Here is a 25,481-nt window from a genome sequence, read left to right on the forward strand (position 1 = left end):
CAGCATTGATGTTCGGTGCTTGAACAAACTTACTAATACTGCTAAATAAGGAGACATTTTAAGTGCTGAACTTGGATTTTAAATGGCTGAAATAGTTTGCCAAAGGCTACTGCTTCACAGTGTTGATTACAAGTTTTGTTTCCTCAGGCACTGAAATGTTACATTTTATAAACAAATTGGCATGGGGTTAGCTGTAAATAATTCCATGGTGCACAAGCAGAAAATATTTTGTGTTTGTCCATGGCAGAGTCTTTGTGCTTTGATCATCTCTATAATTTAAAAAATAAACCACATACTTTCATCATAATTTTAGCTTCAGACTCTGACAGAATTTATTGGCAGAAACAAAAAATAACATACTTAGAACCATAACAAGATTTACATATTGCACAGATGAAACTGTGTATTGGTGCATACAAATTAGATAAATGCATGGTTCCAGTGATCTCTGCTAAACTGAAAATAGAGTGTGAACAGCTCTACCGCATATAATGCCAGGACTAACATGAAAAGTAGAGACACTCTTGTGGAAAATAGTCTCGTGTGAGAACCAGAACACATATGAAAAAGAAATAGCAATCCCCTTGCCCCACCTGCCCTGCAAAACTGTGTAGATTGTAGATGAAAATTACTGGTAGGAAATTATACAAGAAAGGCGGGGTGGGGTGTGTGTATGAAACGCCTGAGCTTCTGTACATAACACTCAGCTGAACTATTACCAGCAAAATTTATTAAAACCCAGCAACTGCTGCAACTGAGAGATCCTTTTTGCCATACAGCCTCCTGAGACAGATCTAGTTGTATCCATCTGGTATGAGACAGCAAGACAGGTTTAAAGCTGTTGCTAGGTCATCCTTTGCTTCACAATGCCCCTGGCTGAGCTGATGGGAGTTTTATGCTACCCTGGCTGGTGTGGGACCTTCATCATGTGCTGTGGCAGCCACAGCGTTAAATTTCCCAGTGTGTCCCACCCGTCTGCTCCTGCCCCTGCCTCAGATTGTGCTCGCTGGGCTGAGTTCCTCTCAGGGGGACCTCTGCTTTGGGGTTCGTTTCTGCTCCTGCTCAATCACACAATTCCAGGGTATTTCAGGCCATGATGCAGAGTCCATCATTTTAAGCAGATGCCTGGATCGGCACAGGGGAATCGACTCAGGTTGAAAAACATGGTACTAAAAATTAGCCGGAATTCACTGAAATCAAGTGTTCATTTTTTCCCCTCACTTTTGACATAGCAATTCAATATATTAAAGTTTTTCTTTTGCACCGTCCTGGTTAAGGTAGATGTGGCTCAGGTTTTTGTTAGAATTTCCCCACCCCCGCAAACGACACCTCAAATTAAACGACGAAGGGCCAAACCTCTAACATAACTGACAATCAGCTCTTCTTGTATTTAGTGATGTGCACGCCTGGCCCAATTTAATTTATAATGATGGTTTTGCTCATTTACAGTTGTCCATAACAAAAACTGAATGCAAGAATCATGAATACGTTAGCAAAGAAAAATCATCAAGTCATGTTCTAGACTTGGGAGGACAAATACTTTGTACAAACCTGGAACAAAAAGAGTATTGGATGGGCATGACAGGAAGCAGCTCTCTATGCCTCCTGTCTTACTACACACCAGCTGAGCCTTGGGAGCTGGTTTGGCATTTGGGAGGCATTTCACCGTCTCTGAGGAGAAAAAGAGAAATGAAAACAAATAAAATCAGACACTGCCCAACCCAGACCCTTGTGCATCCACTTGCACGCAGTGGTGAGGAAAGGTAGAAGTGGCAAGAAAACAAAATCACAGGCCCAGGCATTTCTGAAATATGCACAGGTTAGGGAGAGAATAGCTGGATCTTGGGCTTGGACTTGAAAATGAAACTCCTTCACGTTTTTAGACCTAAACCTTAGCTCAGTCTTTCCCTCCTGTCCACCGTTTTGGGACTGTTGAGGCCCAGCTCTGCACTCTGGAAGGCAGGTGTCTCTTTAATTATGACCACAATTCTGTGTGCACGTCTTGATCTCAGAAACAACAGGTACTGCTAATGACCTGGTATGTCCTCTCCCCCATTTTAGAGGCACAGCTCTCTGCTTTAACAGACCAACTACCACGCCATGCACAGGAGTCACCCTCACAAAGATCTGTTTATTTAGATGACTGCTGAAATGGTATTTTCCATTTCTCACTCTAACTCTCACAGACTTTTTAATTTTAGCTCCATGCTCTAGCTTCTGGAAGTAGAAAACTTCACAGCCAGGCAGAGGTGAAGCAGGTCATGCTGGGATGGAGATGGATAGTCCCACCGGTCCTTTCAGCCACTGCTGAAATGCCCCAAGCAATGCTAGAAGGGACACTGTGACACACAGACATCAGCCGTTTCTCATCAGTGCCCACCGCACGAGGCACATTGCAGCTCGTGCGATGGAAATATCCAGCTTCTCCTCTTGGCTTCATGGCAGGATGAAGACAGCGTATCCTGCAGGTCTCACACGCCGCTCTTTGTATTTGGGTAAGTGACTGTGTTTTAGCTGAAACTACATAAAGTTGTTATGAATTGTTGGACCAGTCTCTGGGCTTCACCCTGAGATGATGGTATGCCACTGATAATTATCGTCCTGCGTTTATTTCAATTTGACATCTTTGGGGACTGAAGTGTTACTTAAGCGCATCTTTCTCCACACGAACGAGGAGGTTCACCCGCTGCAGCCAGCAGGTGCCATCACTGCCTGCACTGAGGCGGCCTCACCACTTCCCTCCTTTCCCCCAGGATTTAACCTCTGCCCTGACTGCCGGCCACGTGCAGCCGGGCACCTCTTCAAGCCGGTATTCCACACTGCATCAGCTGCTTAAATCTCAGCCAGGCGCCTGTAGAGCAGTTCTCACTTCAGCCTCGTAAAAACCCCTGTTCAGGTACATATGCTTTTTCTCTGACTGTTCCTTGCTACTTCTTCCAAACATGCTCACCTTACAAGATGGACCTGGCTGACTCTTGTTTTGCTCGTGGCTGACTGTGCTACTGCAAATGTCATTTTTCCTACCTGTCAGCTCAGTACCGAACCACACCAAAGTAGGGAGGAGATCAGAGCTGCAGCACCCAGACTGGTTTGGGCCCACCAGGGTTTGGGAAGAGCCCAGTAAAGCTGGGATGAAACAGAGCAATTCAAACATGGTAGTTGGAATGAGCCTTGCCTGGCTTGAGTGCAGAGGAAGGGTCCCAGCAGCCACCAGCTGGTGCGTGTTCCTGGCCTCACTGCTGGTTAAATATAAACATACACAAGGCCCTTAAACATGCCTGATGTTCACATCTCAAATACAGGAATAATCATCCTCCACTTACCTCCCTCCTAAGGTCTTTTGTGTTGCTTTAGTGCTGTTTTTAAAGAAATTATTTCTTTGGACTGAGGAGACAACACAGCGCAAAGTGTCATTGCTGAGCAAAAGAGGATTTTGTTACTGCAAATATCTCCAAATCATGTGGCATTCAGGATCACTAAATATCATTCTCCTCCTTTTTACTGTGCTCTTACAACAATGTAGAACGCAGTTTCCTCTAAACAATGTTGGTAATAAAGGCAGGCGATCAGCAGGGAGATGGTACTCATTTTAAGCCTCATTAAATTCATCAAATAAAACAGGGTGTATCAATAGAGAAGGGTGTTCTATTTTCCATCTTCCAACTGAGTATTACAAACAGTGAAGAGAAATTTACAAGTAGAAAAGTATTTTCAATGCAGCCTCTTACCATGGGAACAGCATTCTTAGTAGGTTGAGAGGGAATATAGCACAAAACTTCTGTGGTCTAACTATATACCAGACCTCAAAAAATTTTAGTCCCTGCTGTTAATTTACAAACTCCTTTCCAGAGGACTAACCGGTGCATTGCAAGGGAAACCTAGTGGATAACTCAAACACCAGAGTTAACCATTTCTTACCCCTACAGTAGTTAGTTGTCTATGGAGCAGGGAAGGTAAAATATTTAAAGGTAAGCAGGAAAAATGAAGTACGTAGTTGTGGTTAGGAAGAAAGTCAGTGGCAAAGGCTGAAACCCAACTTGAGATACTCACCCGCCACCCTACCCCACCTTGGTTATAAAGTGCTTTCCATACTGCTGTATCCATGTAGGTGAAAAAATGCCACAATTGCATGATCATGCAAGAGGCCAGTGCAGTGGTCTCTACTCCAGACTATAGTGCTTTCCCTCAATATGTGCAGAGATTCCCCTAAGTAAGGTCCCTCCCTTTCTTGTTCTGCCTTGCTCCCAGTTAGGTATTAGGCATCAGCTCCAAATGTATCTATGAGAAGTTATTCGTGGTTAAAAAAAACACCTAAAAAACAAACACCAAACAAAAACCCCACAACCTAAATTTGACTATGGAAAAACTCCCATCAAAAACATAAAAACGGAATTAAAATCTCACAGAACATACTTTGAATGGCTGTAGCCATGGCCAAGATTTGCTGTGCTTCAAATAAGACTGCGGGAAAAAAGTAATCTACTTAAAGGATACAGAAATTCAGATCTGCCACAAAGTAAGTGGCGCTAGCAGCAAGTACCATAATTTTAGTGGTCTCAGGATTTGCGCTCATTGCAATTAATACTTTTGACACAGCTAGCGTCAGTACTTTATCTTAAGCAGGATACCTTTAGAGATAACTTGAAAAATTGGTGTATGGTGCTGTGAATGCAGATATTAACCTGAATACCATGTCCTACTTGTAAACAGTTAACGATTTTGAATATTCTAAATTAGTCTTAGAGGGAAATAGAGTTATAGCTGAGGTCATAGAGATGGACAAATGAGAAATAAAGGACAAAAGTATGAAATACATAGAATAAGACGACTTTGATTTGTGTGAATGGACTTGTAAAATTAAAAAAATTCAACACAAATAAAATCCAACATATTGTCCATTCTCTAATTCACCCGCAGTTATATCCTAGACCATGGACCCCCATAGGATCAGGTGTTATCTGAGTTTATAAACTGAATTTGGGGATCTATATTATGAAAATGCAGCATCCCTCAGACAAAACCATGGGCTTTTCCACCTTCCTGGAGAACAGGAGCATCACCACAGTCACCTCTGAGGCAGCCTCCCACACTTACCAACGCAGTCCTTTTTATTCCAGTGCAGCTTCTTTCCAGGTGGACAGACACACTCATAGCTCCCCATTGTATTAAGACACCCATAGTCACAGCTACCATTGCTGATGCTGCATTCATCAATATCTGAAAATGTAATTGAAGTTGAGAAGAGTATTAACCATATGTACACATGTGTACTCTGCATTAGGGTATTATGTGCATAAGGTTATCTGTTTCTACTATATCTTTTATATTTATGTCTATATAAACATGTATAAATGCAGACAGTACTCAACGTCAAACAATTTTAGTGTATATTGCATGTATTTGTCCTTAAAAACATATGTAGCTCCTACTCTTTCAAGAAATTATGCATACGATACAGTTTCTTTGCCAGGACAAGTTACACTGAAATTCTTGGAAGTACTCACAAGATACAAAACATGCTTGAAAGTCTCTGCAGCATCTGGACAATAATGTATATTGCATTATATAGAAAAATGTCAAAGTCATAAACATCTGTGAAATTAAATCACTTTTGCATAACAGGGAGATAAATGCTCCATAGTGATTCACAGAGTTTGCTTTTAAAAATGATTCAGATGAAGGAGGAAACTATACATTTGATAAGAACCTAGCAGCTGAAGTGTAGTTTATTTAGTCTTCCGCTCCTCAAATAAAAACGAAAGGTAAAAACCTGCAAGAACGCAGAGCAATTACCGGATATGTTATCACTGACATTCCACATAAAATCTTACAACTTTAGATACATCAGAAAAGTATTTAGTCAATATGAGGTACAACCTTTTTAGTCTATGCAATCAGCAATCAGCATTTATATACTTTTGCTGACATGGCTGATCTCTCATCTCCTCTCCTCACACCACAAGAAAGGATGTTTATCCGTCATGCTCAACAGTTGTGCTGCCGTGTACTCACCTCTGGATCATGCTCTGGCACATTTGGGACACTAGATGGCACAGGCCAAAATTGTCATACGGCACTAGTGAACCATCAGTTGCACATTGCTACTCGACTCTTTCATTTACTAGTGTAATCATAACCTAAAAGCCCTTGTTATGAACCGCAGCTCCGTTATTTTAGACACTGCACTAACCTCAACAGGCGGTTTCTGCCCTTTGATCGCAGCTACCCGTCTGCTTGCTAAAACAGTAGCATTACTGTAATAGAGTTTTACAAGGCACCTAGGTTGTGCCATTTGACATATGCTCAAACGAGCTAGAATGACACCAAATCAACATGAGATATACTGAATTGCTAATACTCTGGCTTAATGATATGCCTCAAATGTAACTGTAGAAGGAAAATTGTCACTTAATGTGTTTCTAAGGGAGGTCTGGCCATAAAGGCTCACAGGCTAAGTGTCTAACTGCCTTTCCAAACCACGCCTGAGCCCAGGCTTGAGCTCCAATTGCCGTGTGCTTGGCACTGTGTGAATCCATATGGCTTGCAGGAACACAGTCTGAGTTCAAGCCACTTCTCCCCAGACACCAGTTCTGGAGCGCAGTGACCCCATCTGAAGCCAGAGGGTGAGGCACAGGTAGGAGGTGGGGCTGATGAGGGACAAGCTGCTCAAGCGCACACTTGGGCCCTGCACTGATTAAGAAATGCAAGCCAAGGCTTCCTCGGGCATCTTGGGGCATTTGATGGGAACATGAGGGTATTTACTGGGGCAGCTGCTGCAATCCAGAAACAGCTTTCTTTTTCTGATGCCTGTGTGGTTAAGCAAAAATCTAGAAAACATGGAGTAAATGCATAAAAGAGAAAGACATCGTAATACAACAGGCATTTTTCTAGAAAACATTGTGATATTTGAGTCAGAGTCAGGACTTCTGGAGGTCCTGGGTCAGCAGTTCTAAAAACTGATGAGGGAGAGCGTCCCAGAAAAAACTTTTTCTGGGACATTTTGTACATAGTAGCCAGGCTTCTGCTGAGTGCAACAGTGGGATCTGCTTGCTAACCCATACTTCAAAACACACATTTAGTCCACAGTGCTCCTGCCACTAAGCTCTGGCCAAATTGTTTAAACTCGAGCTCTTGCTGTCAAGTACCTCAGCTCAGAACCAAGCTCCTGAAGAAGCAGCCAAATTCCCAAAGGCTTTGAACAGTCCTGCAGGTTCTACTGACTTTCCTAAGGTCACTTAACAAGCCAATATATATTGCAAGTAGAGCTTTATATAAACAGGTGGTGTAAGCGCTAGCACTGTCCTTTTAAAAGATTCCCTTACAATACATGACTTCTATTGCAAGAGATGACACGAAAAGGATCCCAGAGAGAGCAGCAAGGGTTGCCCCTCAGCATGGAAGGCCCAGAACAAGGACACTGACATTAATTACTAGTAGAGGGGAAGCAAGATGGAGAGAAAGTTTTAATAAGAGGCAAGCTTGCACCAAATCTTTTTGAAGGTTCTCTTTATTTCTCCCTAGTTTTCTTCTGCTCAGTGCCACATGGATGGCAGCCAGGGTGAGTTATTTGTTCCACTGCGAACTTCACTCTCCAGGGGCTGACTAAAACTAATGATAGGCTTGAGGAGCAAAGCTCAGGGCCTGAACAAGTCTGGATTCAGCGCTGTGATTTTGGATCTGCCCATTATGGGGGAAAAAAGCAGGAGGTTTCGATGAGGTTATGTTTTTGCCCGAGGTTCAGCACTGAGTATTTCCAGCTAGAGTTTTGGTCCTACGTCAGTCTTATTTTGACTGAAGCTGAACTGAGGCTGAAGATTATTTAAAGACTGAGGCTGAACCCCAAACTTTGAGGCTTTCCCTAAATTAATACATAAAGTCATTAAGGAATTAACAGTGAAACTGAAGATCAGTCTCTCCACACTTCACATAGGTCCCAAAACTTTCAGACTCTGATTTTGCTTTCAGAACTGCCCTCAAGTGGAGGTTTTTTCCAAACTCTTTCCTTAGATGGACTCCTATTTCTCTTCCTGCCTGCCTCTACTATACAGTGAATTATCCTGCTCTATACAAGAGATACTAACATACACCTCCTACACCCTTCTCCCAAAGAGAAGCCAGGCAGAGATATCATTAGCAGTGTCTCACGTTAACCCTACAAAATTAGGTGAACTCGGCACTCGGACAAGTGAGGGGCTAGCATCTGTTTCTGCTACCTCAGTTACAGAATCACTACGGTTGGAAAAGACCTGTAAGATCATCAAGTCCAACCATCAACCCAACACCCCCATGCCCACTAAACCATGTCCCACAATGCCACGTCCACATGTTCCTTGAACACCTCCAGTGATGGTGACTCCACCACCTCCCTGGGCAGCTTATTCCAGTGTTTCACCACTCTCTCAGTAAAGAAATTTTTCCTAATATCCAGCCTGAACCTCCCCTGGCACAACTTGAGGCCATTTCCTCCTGTCCTGTCACTTGTCACTTGGGAGAAGAGACCAACACCCACCTGTCTGCAACCCCCTTTCAGGTAGTTGTAGAGAGCGATAAGGTCTCCCCTCAGCCTCCTCTTCTGCAGGCTAAACAACCCCAGCTCCCTCAGCCGCTCCAAACCAAATCACATGGGAACGGAAACAACATGAGCCTTTAACTGTATCTTTTTGGCTCAGTCTGTAGCTTGCTTTACTTAGGAATACATAGAGGACAACTCTTGCATATAACATGTACCACAATGCCTGCTCCAACAAATTAAGAGCCGTTAGGGCCCAACACCATTCTCAGCAATTCCGCTAGCATGCTTTCCCTGGGCTGAGTCTGACCCAGATCAGAACCTGGCCTGAATACATGGCTTTTGTGGGTTTAAAGTCAGGGCTTTGTTTATAGCATGATGCAAGCTTTACTTAGTTTGTATCTTGAATAATTTGAATAATTAAATAATCAACTATTAACCATCTTTTACCTAAACAAAACCATTTAATTTTCCATTTAAAAATAGCATGGAGAGTTTCTTTTGTGTCAGTATTTTCTAACAAGTAATTTAGATTCAGGGCTTGCAGGTTTTATTATAATTTTCCCTTTTCACTTTTGTTTGTGTAATGCTGACCTAATCGGTTAAAAGCATAATTCGGACTTAATACACTTAACAAATCCCTCAAAAAACCCATTTGCTCTTCTTTGACCAGTGTTCTGAACACAATCAAAACATAAGCCGCTTACTAAATGGTCAGGTAGGAGACCACAGCAATACCTGGGGGTGTTCACCAGGCTGGTGGCAGGCAGTCTTGTACTGCGACACTCCTGGCAAGTGTTGGACTTAATTTGAGTGCTCTGAAGTTCTCCTGCCTTGATCAGGTAGGAGTTGAACCTTTAATTTGGTCATTGTGGTAATACTGCCCTATGATGCACTTAAAAAATATCCCTCTCCTGGATAACCAAACATTACAGCACCAGTTCTATCCAGTTATGCCAAAAAGGTTGAAGAGCTGAAGTAGCTCCACAGAAGATGGGAAGAAGGTACCCCACAGCCTTCCATTATGAGTTTCATAGGCAGTTTTTGTTGCAGTCTGGTAAGGACAAATACCAATAGAGCCAAAATTTGTAAACTTTGTAAAACTGACATCCTTCTCCTATTCTCTTTGTTGCCCATCATTTGAAGCCTTCCTTCTGTAAATACAACTGTGACTAACCTCGCTCCTGTGGAGGTACCGATTGGTACTCCGTGCTTGTAAACTCTGTAAGGAAGCTTACCCCGTACAGTGCGATGAAACCCCAGCCATGAGGTTGCTTTGCGATGGTTGTGGAAGAACGGCTGCATCCAAGCAGCAGTAGATGCAACTGTTACAGCTGCGGGCTTCTTGTCTATACTGAGGCCGCTGTGTACCACCATCAAAAAATGCAAGGACATTGTTTTTCATTTGTGTTCTTCTCCTGGGAATGCTTCAGCAAATTTGAGCTACTGAAATTTTAGTCACACCCAGCTCATGCTATTTTAGCTTTATTTTAACTTTACTGGTTTATCTTCTTGCGTTCTAAAATCTTCAGCTAAAAGAATGTGTGGCTCAGTAAACAGTTCACAAAGCAAACAAGCAAACAGATAAGCACAACTCAGTTTCCAAACCTCCACAGTGTGTCAGTCCATACAAGGTGTAGCCTTTATGGCAGAGACATTCAAAGCTTCCAGGGTAGTTGATGCAGGTGTGATCACAGGTCCTTTCGAAGGAACACTCATCTATATCTGAATTCACAGAAAAAGCATTAAGAAATTAGAATTCAGTTAAACTGAATAGCTGGAATTTCACATTCAGTTGCAACATCTTGTTACTGATAAACTAGCAGATACCACCCCAGGTAAAATCTGAATAAAACTTCAGTCTCATTCCTCTAATGCCTTATACAGAAAGGACTTGCAGGTACATTGAGAAAGGTAAGAAAAGATAATTTAAGACAGGAAGACCGTATTATATATGTTCACCATTAGATGGCAACCTTTAACTTCTGATCATAATTTCCCAGCAGGGCTGCGGGGTTATTAAGGTTTTGGGGGGTTAAGTGGCATAATGGAAAAAAGTTTTGGGTTGAATCAAATAATTCCATCTTTCACTGACCACTCCTCTGACATCTTACCCACCAGGACAGGGAGTCACTCGCAGACTTCTGCTCTGCCTACGCAAGACTGTACAGACAGTTGCACAGCTACGAGGGGCGTAAGCAAAATCGTGCCTGAGAGCAGGCCAGTATCAGGAATGGACGGGCTGCACCTAAGATGCAGGAAATCTTAGTCCAAAGTCCACATTTTACCTAACTGAAAAAAAATTGACCTCTTCCCCTTAAAAACGTCAGGCATCTCTAATTATCACTGCTCACTAAGGTGAAACCCTTATTTACATAGTCTCTTCCATCCAGCAGCCTATGAAGAAGCAATTAACAGCACATTGCTTCAAAGACAGTACAAAGGTTTTGCTGAGCAGGGTGACATAAAGGTTTATTTGACAACAGTCATCACAGAGTGGCTGTGCTGAAAACCATTACATTAAAGGTACTTTAAATAGCAATGTTTGCAAAATAACTGCACTTTGGCGTGAATTTTATCCTCAGACCATTGGTTTTCCTAGAATCCTCTTCGGTGATTAATTTGTTCTGTTAAAAGGCCACAGAAATTAATAAAATGGCATTATTTAAGAGTGGTAATTTCAACAAAAATCACATTCCTCTAATATTTCGGAAGTATAAATGAATGGAATAGTATTCCTTTAATAGCCTGCACACTTTCTAGAGTTGCTTATTAAGAGCACAGCCTGAGCAGCACCATTGCTATATATAACTTGGACTTTCATATTGTACATTCTTAGAAAGATGTGGGTGCTTGAAAAAAACATGGAAATTCACAAATACTTAAGGGTGTGCTACCCAATTCCTATCTTCAAGTATTTATATAGCTTTGAAGTTTAATGAAACATTCTAGGTCTCATTGTGCTATTATAAATGCAAATACTTAACTTCAAGAAATATAAATTAAGATTTTGTGTACGTGTACACAAACCCAAAATCTGTGAGAGTTTATGCACAAATTTAGAATGTCGTAAACAGCTATATTTTATATACTTCCCAATTTTAAGTGTTTCAAAACATTCACACAAAAGAGAATTCACAATGTGGACAGCAACTCTACAGGCAAATGCATAACGTAAAATGAAATACACATGACCACCAAAAATCTATGCTGTCTGGTTTTATGTGTACATCACAATCACTTGTTATGATCAAGTAGCAAAAAAGGACAACTGAGATTTTATCTTTTTTACATCTATTTCATTTTTAATGCATTTTCCTATGCGTTTTCAAATATCATTATTTGAGTTCTGAAAGTAATTTCTTTTAAAGGTTTCCTTTATAGTCTTGGAAATATGCAGCTTTTGAATACACATAAATCGCAAACTGTTTCCATTTTCTCTAAATAAATATATAAAGTAAAATCATTTGGGAATGAACACTGTAGTTATAGTTTTAAAGGATTTTTAATGCATAAGAAGCCAAATCATACATCATGGTTTCATTCATGTGTAACCTTGTTCGCTATATGGTATTGCAGGAAATCTACAAAAGCAGTTCATTTTCTGGCCTCTGACTTACCTTGGAAGGTTCTTTTTAAAAAATAATTTCATATTTCTCAATAGTGATCTTGTACTATTTTAGTCGATGGGGTTTATGCACTGCTTTCACACATACCACTTTGTGTTGTTACGTATTATGGCTTAGGCCTTTACAGGTTTTTGTTTACATTAAGAAGGATGCATACCCCTCTTTGCCCGTGGAAACAACAGTCTGTCTAATAATATGACCAGTCATCTGCTTGCCAAGTAACAGGCACTGACGATGGACAAATGCATTTCTATCACACGAAATATCAGCTACTCATAAACTTATATTGCTTACACTGGCTGGCAGAGACACTGAAACAAACACTTTTATTATAATACAAAGACCGCTATTAAAAGCTTTTTTGCCATTTAAACCCCTCATCCCACCTCCTGCTGCCGTTCTCATAAATTCAACCTCTGCTGAATTCAGCACCTTGCTTTGGCTGATCGAACGCGGAAAGGCTCCGCACAGATTTTTCCTTGCGTAACAAGCAGCCCCTTGGCCCCCTCTCCTCCTTGCCTGTGGAGGGTAGGGCTGGGCACCACCTAGCCGAGCTTTCCACAGCGCCCTATCTGCAGAATCACCAGTCCCCTGAGGAATTCAGCACTGGTCATAGAAAAGGGAAAAATATGCACCACATACTCTTCACTAAAAGAAACTGGTGGTGTGATGCAGGATGCTGAAATCCTCTCGTACTTTTTTTTTTAAAACTCTGAAATCTGTGTTCTGGGCGCTGTTATTCCCTGGCTCCCAGAAACTTTGAAGTTGGCCCTCACATCTTTGTGGTGCTCCACAATACTTCTCCGTATTTGCCCTGAAAGGATGCGCTTATTTCCCACCCGCTTTGTGGTACAGGTATGTCTCGTGAGGGACTGAGGAGCAGGGAGTTACACCTGGTTTTCACCTTCACAGCCCTGGGTTTCAAATCCTGCTTGCCACACAACTAGGAACGAACACAGGCATCTAAATCTTGTCTCCTCTGTACAAACACTACTACACAATCTGGTAGCGTTATCTACTGAAAAGAAGCCCAAAAATACAAAAGCAGAGATGTGGCAGGTTACAGCTAGAGAACTGAGAACAAATAATTTCTCTTTCACTTTTGCGGTCAACCCTCCCTCCCCCAACACGTGTACACACTCAAACACACACACATTTTTGTATTGGGTCCTTCTAAATTTCCCCCCTCCCACACATCAAAATAAATACTGAGAAATTAACTTTCTGGGTCTCAGGTGTCTTAAAAGGATTTAAAATTAATTTAAATTAAGTTTTTGATCTTTTTTAACATGAAAAGTCAAAATGTTTTGTTTTGGAGAAACTGCAGTGGAAAACTTCAACTTGAGGTTGAAGTCTCTATTCTATTTTTAGTTAAATTTGGCATGAATTCTCAAATAGTCCAATCTGTCCCAGAACATTTCAGATTTGCTAATGCACTTATTTGATATCAAACACATTCTTTTTACTCTCACTTAGTCAAACATTCATATCACATTCACCACTGTAATCAGCATATGCAATTGTGTCATTTCAGCATATTAAGAGACATCTTCACAGCTTAACTGTTTGAAGCTGACACAAACCATGGGGCTAAATTCATCTCTGGTAGTACAGGACCGGTTTCCTGCCAGAGGCAGGTTTTTTTAGGATTCCTAATGGTAGTATATAAATTCTGAGGTGAGGAATCCCCTACTTCACCATGGATGACTCAGTGGAAGTGCCAAGTTCAGGGCTTGGAGCAGATGACCTCCAGAAGTCCCTTCCAACCTCCACCACTGATTCACGTGCACACTGGCAGTCCCAGCCCCCTCTAAAGGCACTCTCTTTATGGTGTCCTGTGCTGCTGAGAGCTCTCCTTCCAGTCACTGTTTCCATGACATCAAGGCATCATCTCAGGCTGAATAAAGTCCAACATCTCTTCTATCAATCCACGTTCTCATCTCCAAAGAGAATGTTTGAACAGTGGAAGCACTCCTTTATTTTTGTCTAGAAGGGCTTCAACTTGAAGAGATGTTCAATGGTTTAATAAAAGAGCAGGATTTCCCTGTGTTTTTGAGGGAAGCAATTGTTGCCAATGGTAGTCATGCTTGATAATACTCGTTTGGCTCTGTTCCTATTATTTCAAGTCAGCATTTGGGTTTTATTGTTGATTTTTCAAACAGCATTTTTTTTTTTTAGTTCATGCTTTCACACCTTAAACGATCCCATAAGGATCTTTATTTTTCTTGAATATAATGTTTGTTAGTGGGTGTCAGATTGTCAGTACTGGAAAGTAAAGTCTTCCATCTATCTCCAGAAGGGAGCTACCACAGATCAAATTTCTTCTATGTGTCCTCAGCCAGATGTGTCTCAAAGGTGACCTGAGGGAGCAGGGAGAAAGCAGCTCATTTTCCATGCTCATTCAAGTCCCTGCCCTTTCCACTGATGCTGCCAGTAGACTCCCAATTACAGTAGCACCAATTATTCTGGTGGTTTGTGTGATGTGGACACTGACTCATTTGTGGACGTAGAGTGCAGGGCACCAAGAAGCCATCACACAGCAATGATTTTTGCTAAGTCTGAAACTGAGCTGGATTCCTACCAGCAGCTCTGAAGTGAAAGGCTCCTTTCTGTACTCTGTTTCCAGTCCTCAAATGCTGTCCCCTATATTCTTGATTGTCATCGCTTTCTTCTCTAGAATAAATTTCAGAGCAATTAAAATAAACCAATGATCAAGAAATTAAAGTGTAATGCAGGACATTTCCAAAAAGCAATAGCCTTGCAAGCAAACAGCTCAACACTAAACATTGACATGTGAGGCTGGTAAATAGCACTGTTTAAATAGAGATGTTTTGAGGACTGCAAACTGATGTAGAAACTGCTATGACTCCCTGACAGAATATACACATGCAAAATTCACTCGCACAGAGGTACATGTGTGATTTGGGGGTTGTGGTTATAGAACTGAACAATTCAATGCCCAGTTTGTCCAATCTCACATTAAAATTTACTGCATAAATAAGATTTCCCCCTCTCTTTCTTCCTTAATATAATTTTGTTTGTTAATATCAATAACAAGTGAAGAAATTGGTTAGAGAAAACTAACGGTCATCACAACATCTTTTCTCTGAGACATACATTAAACAACTGGGTTAATTTATGAACCTGTCAATCTCCTTCTGAAACACAGACCACATATGATGCTTGAGTAAGAGTTTGGTCTTGCTGCTTGAAGTATTTTTCATGTGGTCTGAAAATAAACATGGCAAGGGGAGATCACTGTTATTTGATGGTGCTGTTTGTGTTACAGAGGACAAGACAGGAAGGGCTCAGAGACAATCAATAAAAGCTATAACAGGGATTTGGGACAGACTGCAGACTGTAATGATTCTGGTCACTGTTAGCAAAGAACCCATCTTATATTTGATTTGCCTGTATTCAGTGAGGCAAGACGTGAAGTATAGACTAGATCACTGCACATATGCAAAATATATACATTCAATTTAAATATACTATTTCAAATAGAAATAAAATACAAAGGAAATACTTTTTGCTTAGAAATAGAAAATAAAAGAAAAAGAAAAGGAAATACCTATCCATACTATCAATGCCTTCATCAGTAGAAGCAACTCATGACACCCTGAATGCTGGTAGATCACTTCAGCCAAAAATGGTCACAATATTACAGTAATACTTAGAGGTGCTATCACAGTCACGACTCCGTACACTCCCAATCCTCCCAGTTAGCTTAAGTATACCTTCATTACGGCAGCAAAGATTTATATGTATTTCGTAACCACTGCCCAAGATGCTGTGAAGGACACGCACAGCAAAGAATCCGTGGTTTTTAGATGCATGCATTAGTAGTGTTTGACCTCCAGGCAGGAAGCGAGGTGGCCCCAGTGTCCCACTGCATTGTGCACAGCAAAGGCACTGCTCAGTACAGTGGGGTTATCTCCTAACATGGTCACATTCTCCTAATGCAGAAGTCCACAATACATAGGTTTTTTTTTTTTGGCCGTCTCACACACCCTTGGTTTATTTTCAATGCCCAAGCTAAACGTAGACTCAGTGTGCAGTACCCCACTCAACAGATCCTGCACACAAGCCAAACTCAAGGCTAGTCAGATCTCTTTGTGTTCACATTTCTCAGCTGCCAAGTCATTGGCTCCTCTGAGAAACAGAGCCTTTCCTTTTTCTCATTCATTAAGCACACATACATAGCAACTCTAAAGACGTGTTACATGATGTTTTTAAAATAAACACTAATGCTTTTTATATGTATTTTGGCTGAAAGTTATTTTCTGTCTTCCCCCCACTCCCCTCCAACTTCTGCAGGGAACTGATACCACCCATGTAACGTTGTTCACCTTACAGCCTAGCCAGCGTGGTTTCCAACAATATTTGACAGACATTAGGGAAACCACATATCTTAATCTGAGTGGTTGCTGGACCACAGGGAGTCATGATTCAAGCTGTGTTCTCCAACAAATGCTGGTTTAAATTCAGTATTATGAAAGGTATTATTTTGCTACAGCAGCCATATGATGGGGTTTCCACCACATCTCACATTTTCTGATCCATAGCGACTTACCCCTGTTCACAGTTAGTAAAAATACATCCTCCATCTGAGAACGTAACTCTCTAATACACGTCCAGCACCGACCAGAAGGAATGGCTTATAGCTAACTTCTCCTTATGTTTCAAAGTCTACAATAATAAAACCAATGAAGAGGAAGCACGGAAAGATGTAGTAATATACAAACATTTTACTTCATTACCTTCCCACTGAAGGCTTCTGGAGCAGACAAACACAAAGGGGGAAGAAAAAAAAAAAGCCATAACCCCAAACCTTTAAAAGTAATTGAAAAACCACACCCATTTAGACTTCCCACTGCCTTACTGACTTGCAATCAAGTCAACTTGTTGCTGAGACTTAATTGTTAATAACATGCTAATGACCTGCAGAAAAAACAGATCTGGCATTAATTGCTATACTTCTAATGTGAATGTCAGTGCCTAAGTAGCACAGTCACATCTTGTATTTCACAAATTTAAGTGGGAAGCTGTCTATTATGACTAACGTTGACTTGGACCAGAGCATTTATTTATTTAAGAACTTTATTGCTCACAGTTAAATATGTGATTAGTGAAGACCAAATGTAACACACTAATCAGGGAATGAAAGACTTCTGAAGGAAATTGATTCTGCTCGTGAGGAAATGTGCTTTTTATTAGAGATGATTTGTTCTTAGAATGCGAAGTGGTAGTAAAACAAATAAATGTATATAAACTGCAAAAGAAACCTGCAAAACATACTCGAGACAGAGGCAATAAATAATAAGAAACCTGTGACTTATTATGTAAGCATCCCACAGAGGAGGTATTTCAAGGATTTAGCAGTACAAAATGAAATGACTATTACTCAGCTTCAGGGATAGGCACACAGTAGCAGTCAGTAACAAATTCTGCAGAATCTTTGGTTCCTACCCACTCTAATACAGATAAGACCACTGTTCCATGCATTATTTAAACATGCTGCCATGGTTCAGTTCAGGAACAGGAATTTGCTTGTAGCAAATCAGAGCTAATCTAGTTTCCCCAGACCAGACAAAGCATTTAATTGTACCCTTGATTCACTCATACCAAACTTTATGTCTCTGATGACCAGCTACAGATTTAGGCAGCAATGCTATAAGCAGGTCCATGTCTCGGTCCACTTGGGAACTATGGAAATCAATGAGGACCTGCAGTGGCACCAGGGTCATGCAGATATGCCTCAATCACGTTCTCACTGGAGGAATTTGGGCTCAAGTTTGCTTCTGCTCTGCAACCCACCTGCAGCCCCAGAGGGCAACGCTTTCTAGCACGGCAGTGGCTTAACACGGACTTCAGTAATTACGACACCTTCCTTCCTCTGGGTTCAAGACACTGAAGTGGCTGCTTTCTTGCAAGCTACTTGGCAGCCTGAGCTTCTGCCACAGCAGTAGGGTCTCCATGGGCTTTGAGCCTGCCAGCTCTTCCAGGCTGGCTGAGCAAGAAAGCAGTGCTCTGCTGAACAGCCAAATGCCCTGGAAGATGCAGCTGAGCCACGGATTCCACTTGCTTAATCCAACGTGGTATGCAATACCTGGAGTGGGAATCCCATCCCTTCCAATCCATACCTGTACTAAGGACCACTGGCATTATCATCTACCTAGTTCTGCCTCCCGGCCTCAGTATCCTTTTATGTTTGTATGTTTTTATTCAGTATATTGAGATCCTAGCAACAGCTGGTCTTCATCTTCCTTCCAGCCTACCTGTACCCATAATAAGTTCAAAAACCCTTATCTCTGTTCTTGAGGTTCTCAAACTGATAATCATCACTCTTAAGAGAGTTTTTCTTTCTGTGTCTTTGTACAGTGCTAAATGCAGTATTAACACTGTATAGCTCTGATGCAAGTGCAGTTTAGGGAGCCACAGTTATCTCTGTTGTTTGTCATCATGGTCTGATGATTTTAAATACTCTTATTTTGCTCTAAGGAATATCTGGACATCACTGATTTCTCCTTTCTCTCTGTGTTCTCAGACTTCTGCTACGTGTCTGAAGTTGAATGATGTCTTCCAAGTCCTAGCAGTGTGGATAGAAACTGGATGTTTATTTTGATAGAATGAGCATATTTAATACTCATTCTATCAAAACATGGCCAGCAAGATGACCATACACATTTAGTCTGATCTCCTGCACTTAAGCAGCCTCTAGCATTTTGCTCGGTAACCTCCAAAAGCATCTCTGTTCCAGAAAGGATTGTCTAGGTGTTTTCCTGGGCTGATCTCTTAGTCTTCTCCATCAGTTTAATTTCTGGAGTTCAAATAGGTGTGCTCCTTTTTAATTGCTAAATTTGGTAAAGGCTGAATAATTTCTCTTAGAAGAGTGTAATGCATACCTGATCCTTCCAGGGATCAGCAGGTACCTCTTGATATATTTCTCATATTATTTTGTTGGGTCTGAGGTTACACACAAGAAAGCAGGATTCCAACTAAGTAGTTCCCTTGGGCTGGCTGGCTGCCACTGTTAATTCGTATCACTGGAGCAGCTCAGTTCAGAAGACAGTAATCTTTCATTGGCCCCTTTAGGGGTCAGAGGAACTGCAGTAGTCAGATCCTTCTTTGATGCTACGCACCAAGGGGACAACTCAACCCAGCAAACTCATCACCCTCATTAACATCAGAGCAACTGGTTTCCCACTGTTTACCTCGAAGTTATAGCAAAGGGAACTGCAGTTGGGAAGAAGACAACACTACATTTGGGAGAGTCTTTAAAGGCAAATAGCAGCTTGTTTTCTTTATCTCTGCTATCAGACCTTATCAAAAGAGACCAGTTGCACTTTCTGGGAACCACTGTGCTATCTCTGGGGTTTGAAAACAGAAGGAAAGCAGGTTAAAAAACGAGACTTGGCAATAAAGTTGTAGGCCTAAACTGTTTGCTCCCTCTCCAGAGTAAATACAATCCTTTCTTTAGGAACTCTTCCAAGGGAGTTTTATGTGATCTCACGTACCAACAAATTAACTTCCCCTTCTCTTTTCAGTTTCTTTCAAAAATTCCCTATTTAATTTTATTCCACACAGAGTCTGCAAGCTCGTTCTCTTCCACAAGCTTCCCTCAGGGCTTCCTCAGAGTCTGCAGAAATGGGGCTGCAGAACGACATCTTAATGCAGTAAATACCTATTCCCTATGTGTTTCCCTTAACACATGTGCCAAGTCAACTGGCCACCATACATTCCTCTTCCTGTCAGCACTGCAGAGCCAATTCTGCTCCCAGTCAGTGAGTATGGTTTTGTTCTGCCTCATGCATCAGCCATGGAACTATTTGCTTGCTTTTGGATCACCAAAAGCTTTGCCTGAGGGGCTGGGAAGATTTACGGTTTTGGATGGAAACTGCAGAATTTGGCAATTTCAGCCAGGCAAAAATTGGCAGCTAACTTTGGGGTCTCTGGGGGTATCTTTGGCTATAGTTGGTGGGATTTGGCCCAAGGTTTTTTACATTTCTATAATGAAATACATCATCATCACCACCATTATTTTTGCATTATTATTTCTCTGCTGTTGGGCAAAGAAAAAGGTTTCCAACATTTTTCCTTGCAGCATTATGAAGGAACCCACCACCTTCTTTTTTTGTAAGCAGCACCAAACTAAAAAACAGGATAATGGTAAAGGATTACCTGATAAATTCCCTTTCTGGCAGATAATGATTTCTTCTACTATTTTAAACATGGTTGTGCAAAACTACATGCTAAATGTCAGTACTGCAAGGAGAGCTGGAGAACAGCAGTGGCAGCTTTTGCCCATGGGACTGCCGAGGAGGAAAAGGTGCCTGGCCTCAGAAGTGCCAAGCCAAGCTTCCCTCTTCCTCTGTTTCTTCAGCTGAGCTGAACTGCTCAGCAATTCTGAATTTGGCCAGCTGCCCTAGCAGAGAGAGGAATGCGAAAACTGATGCTGGGTCCTGAGGCTTTCTGAGTGACATGTCACTTCGTCACTCACATCAGAAAACACATCCAGAACTCTCCCTAGCCTAATGCTCCCTGATGCCTCTGACCATATTTCAACCAACCCTGACGTGGCTTCTCCCCTGTTTTGTGTAATCACTTGACAGATAACCTTAGTCAACCTGGTGTCTTAGTCAACCTGGTGTTCAATTTAACGACCAGCTGCACTGGATGTGTGAGCTTCTAGAGCTGGGGAGAGGTCACAGATCTGTGTTGCGGCTGAGGACAGATTGCCTCCTGCAAGCCTGCACTCCAAGGCACCTATACGTCTGCCCACGTGGCACTCTCTGTACATCCTCTCTGTACAGACACCCCTCTAGACACCCTCAGATTGAGTATTCATGTACTCCAAGAAACTTGAGGGATCCATATCTGCTCTCAGATAGGGGAAGAGGGCAGAGAAGGCAGAGCCCTCAGCTAGGGGAGTCTCCCTGGAGGGTTTGCAGAGACACGCCAATCACCAGACAGCTCTGCAGATACTTTCAAACAGAGAAGTTAAAAAAAGAAAGGAATTATTTTTGCAGGTAAGAAAGTTTGCTGGGTCTCTTGTGGAACATGAAAAAAACTTACTAAAAACTAGACACAATCGTATAAAATTAGTAAGTCTGCCCAAGGTCACAGACACAAAGGGAGCCAAGGGAAGTGTTCTATAAAGGCATTTGGAAAGCAAGATTTCAAATCATTACCGGTTTTTGCTATCGAGTGCGGCACACTTAGCCTCGCCATAAGCTCATGGCAGTTGCTCTCCTTACTGTTATCCTTGTGAATAACAATTTCGAAAAGGACTTCTAAAGAGTTTGTAGAAGATTTAAAAATGCACTATAGGGATGTGAACCTGAGTAAAGCACCACTATTTTCTAAATACAACCAAAGCTAATAGAATAAAAAAATGCACAAGTACATTTAACAGTATTGTTCATTTTTAGAACCTATTACTTTAAAAATCAATAGAAAATGAGTTGAGCTAAGCACTTTGTCAGATCACAGTTTTTTCCTAAGAGCTACAAAATCTACTCACTATTGGATCAGGAAGGGCTGGAACTGCTTGGTGAAAGGCCATGTGCCAAAGAGAGTCCAAGTACATTTGCAACCTTTCAGTGATGGCAAATCAGAGAAAGGTCAACACAGCTGTGATAAATGAGCCTGACTTAAAACTGTACCTCCAAATGCTTAGCCTGGAGAATGAAAGTGCAACTATGGTCAATGGTATTTGCGATAAGTCAAATCTGTTATGTATGCTAGCACCAACAAAGTCGTAGTAGCGTGGGCATCACGATGTATAGCTCTCGGATGACAACTCCTCTCAGTGCCCTGTATGAGCACTTCAGTGATCAGTCTGTGCAACCACATCTTCATTGTTACGTGAAAGGAGTATGCATGCGCTAACCAATGCATTGCTCTGCAGATGTGGGGGACCACCATCCCCAACACATCTCTGACATTGCCTTTATTTGCTTCCCACATCATGTACAGATTGTGTTTGACAGAAGATTTTGAAACAGAATAGGCTGCCCAGGGAGGTGGTAGAGTCACCCTCCCTGGAGGTATTCAAGGAGCGTGTGGATGTGGCATTGTGGGATGTAGCTTGATGGACATGGTGCTGTGTGGTGTTGGGTGGGTTGTGGCTTGTTATTGTTGTTGTGTGGCGTGGGTTTTGTGGTTGTGTTGTGGTTTTTGTTTTTTTTTTTTGTGGGTTTTTTGATGTTGTGTGTTGTGGGTTTCCCCCCCCCCCCCCCCCAGGTTGGACTCGATGATCTTACAGGTCTTTTCCAACCGTACTGATTCTGTGATTCTGTGATTCTGATTCTGTGAGAATTATTTATGGTACAAAACCAAAGATCTTCTTGAGCCAACTCGCTTGTATGGGTATTTCTGCACGTGACAGCTGGACACAGTGGCAACACAAGGGCCTCCAAGCTGTGATGGCTGAATCTGCTAGGATACGAGGTGAAAGAGAAAGAGATACAGAGACAAGAAAGGCAAAAGGCTAAGTTTCTGTGTGATGAAATTCTTGACATTGGAGGCTGAAGTTATGTCAATGCTTAGACTGTCTGTGGACTTCCCAGACATGACCCTTGCTCTTGGGTCTATGCTTACCTGTCCTAGCTCTTTCCCACCCCTCCCACCCCTCTCCATTACATAAGGGCTTTGTTGTGCTCAGGCTCCTCTATTAATCTGAGGAACCCAGTAGGAGGCAATTGGCTGTGGCTCCTATTACGTTTATCCTCTTACCATTGTTTTGCTGGGACAATCTAAAATGCAATTAAAGTCAATACTTTCCCAACATTTTATAAGAAAACAAAGTACTTACATCAAAACACTGCCAAGATTTTATAAGCAAACATGTATCCTTTTCCAAAATCAATCATTTTCCAAGGCAAAGGCAAGTTGAGTTATCTACTGCTATTATGGCAATAAACTGGGCTACTACTTCAAGTGCTTGGGGTAAGAGAAGCCATATATCAAGAGTAGAAGTGCATTAAAAGAAACTTCAGGCAGGTTTATTTGTTTTCCTACAAACATAAACATGTTTAGTAGTCTGCACTCTGCTCAAGCCACTATTTACACAGCAACTCTGTAAGAGCAGCTTAACAGCCTGATGAGACAACATAAAAAGGGCTTTACCCTCTCTGTATCAAGCAAGGAATATTCCCTCTATCCTGCAATACATTTGATTTTTAGACATATTTCTGAGAAGAGGAAACTGTCCTCTTTGCTAAGGGTGTTCGTCTCCATCACCTTTGAGTAGGAGCTGCTCGTGAGACTTCTTGAAGGAATAAGGGGCTAGTCTGGGTGAAAATGTGCCTAGTGTTATTTGATGGTGCTGAAAGAGCAAGTACAACAACACAGTTTCAGTTTTCAACTGAAAACTCAAATGCAGCACTTACCTTCGCCTCCTGTGGACCTGACTGCATTCCCAGCTTACTTCAAGCTCTTGCTGAAGTCAGTGGCCACTGAATATACACAAAAATTGCTGTTCTCTGGCTCTGCTTCAAAAGCTTGTTTAAAAACTCTGCCCCAAAAGGCTGGCCTCCGTGGAGTTGAGAAATGGCAGGTGTTCCTCCGAAAACACTAACAGAAATGTTTTCCAAATACGCAACAAAAAAACTCCACCCAGCAAAACCCCAGAAGATACTCCTCCATTCCACTGCCTATTAATATTTGAGCTTAGATTTTTGTTTTCACCTCACCTGTCCTAACTAAGGCCTCATCTCCAAGTTACCAAAACAGGGAGCAGGACTTCATAACATGGCTACTGGAAGAAAATCACACTCCTTTGCGTCAATAGGTTAGGCTTTTACTCTCATTGAACAAAATCAGAAGGGTAGATGGAAGCACAGGAAAATGAAACTCTTCTGAACATTTGGGATAGGGTTATCATTTTATTGCAATTCTGTATAGCACTTAGTGTAAAGGATATCTGACCTTAATCAAGGTGATTAAATGATTGAGTGCAGTAATATGGCATTATCTGAATGCATACCACTGCAATAGTGGAGAATATATATACATACAGTCTTTCTCTGGTTCTCTTTAAAACAATTCCTATTGAATTACAGCTTTCAGCACTATTTATCAACAGATTATTGTTTGTGGAAGAATGCTACCTTCCTGCTCAAACTATTTCAAGGCTGACTCATATCCTGGTAATTCATTAATACATAACATGATTCTAGTCCAGTAAAATCATTTCTGCACTATACACATCATAAATCCTACAGCATCAACTCAGAAATATATCTCAAATTCTCTTTCTAAACACTAATGGAACGTTTTGCTTGGCTTCCCACACACATCGTCAAGGGGAGGGGGCCAGACAGAGCTGTAAAAAGCAGTTTGATAGCCGTATACTTTATAGAGTTTAACATAAGAATATAAGAACTACCATACTGAATGACACCTGAGGTCAAACTAATCTAGTATCTTACTTCCAATAGTAGCCCGTGTCAGAAGCTTCATGGGAAAATAGAGGTGGAATAATCTGTCCCATCTGCCCTCCCCACATTAGGTCCCATCCCATTAGAAATTGATTTAAAGCCTAGATTGTGAGGTTTAATGTTCCTTCCAAGGAGAAGCAACCAAAGAAAATTCGCCTTTAACTTACAATAACACTGTGCTGCAGAGAGGAGAACTGGAGGTGGGGGGGCACGTATTTGTTTTCATGTTTCAGCAGACTTAATTGCTACAACCAACATGGGAGATAGATACTATCACTTGGCAAACAAACTTGTACTGGCTAGAGCTGTTTTTACTTCACGCCTGGGGCATTTATTGTTTCTGGGTATGATCTTGCAACCCTTTTTTTCTCACAGAGTCAGTCTGTACCACTATTCACAATCTCACTGACACCAAGAATAAGCACCACGTGTAACAAAAAGGGTTTGAGACTTATTCCTTTTATTGACAGTGTAACATGTTGCTTCCCAGGGGAGTATTTTTTTAATCTGATGCTAGAAGCAATAGGGTGCTTGTCACAAGCAAGACATTTTGTACGGCTCAGTGACATAGAGTGAGTTAGAGAAAATCTGCATAAGGCATGAACATCATCAGTGACAGGAAAATCACCTTGAATTTTCTTTCTGTGAGCTAGTCTGATTTCCACAAGCAGCTCCCAATATCTCCTCCAGCGCACCACCGATTCTCACTGGTTCATGAGCGACATTGACAGCTGAACCAGCACTGTTATTTATATACCAAGTGTCCACACATACTGGGCCAGACTCAGCTGGACTGGCTGAAAATCAGCCTATATCAAGTCAATGTATTTTATATCTTACAGCATGCCTATCTGATGTGGATGAGTGTATGAGTGCATCAAGACAAAATCACTCTCCTTC

At 41.6% G+C, this 25,481-nt stretch overlaps 1 protein-coding gene across 1 annotated transcript in view; it reads right to left on the reverse strand.

Annotated features, from left to right (window-relative positions):
• Positions 1 to 25,481, reverse strand: part of SCUBE1 (signal peptide, CUB domain and EGF like domain containing 1) — a 211,011-nt gene that overhangs the window by 18,117 nt on the left and 167,413 nt on the right. The window contains exons 10-12 of the mRNA XM_059816476.1: positions 10,118 to 10,234; positions 5,095 to 5,217; positions 1,552 to 1,671 (exon numbers count right to left, since the gene is read on the reverse strand). Coding sequence (XP_059672459.1) covers positions 1,552 to 1,671; positions 5,095 to 5,217; positions 10,118 to 10,234 — 360 coding nt within the window. The remainder of the gene's footprint in view (positions 1 to 1,551; positions 1,672 to 5,094; positions 5,218 to 10,117; positions 10,235 to 25,481) is intronic.

Source organism: Gavia stellata, chromosome 4 (assembly GCF_030936135.1).
Source record: "Gavia stellata isolate bGavSte3 chromosome 4, bGavSte3.hap2, whole genome shotgun sequence".
NCBI lineage: Eukaryota > Metazoa > Chordata > Aves > Gaviiformes > Gaviidae > Gavia > Gavia stellata.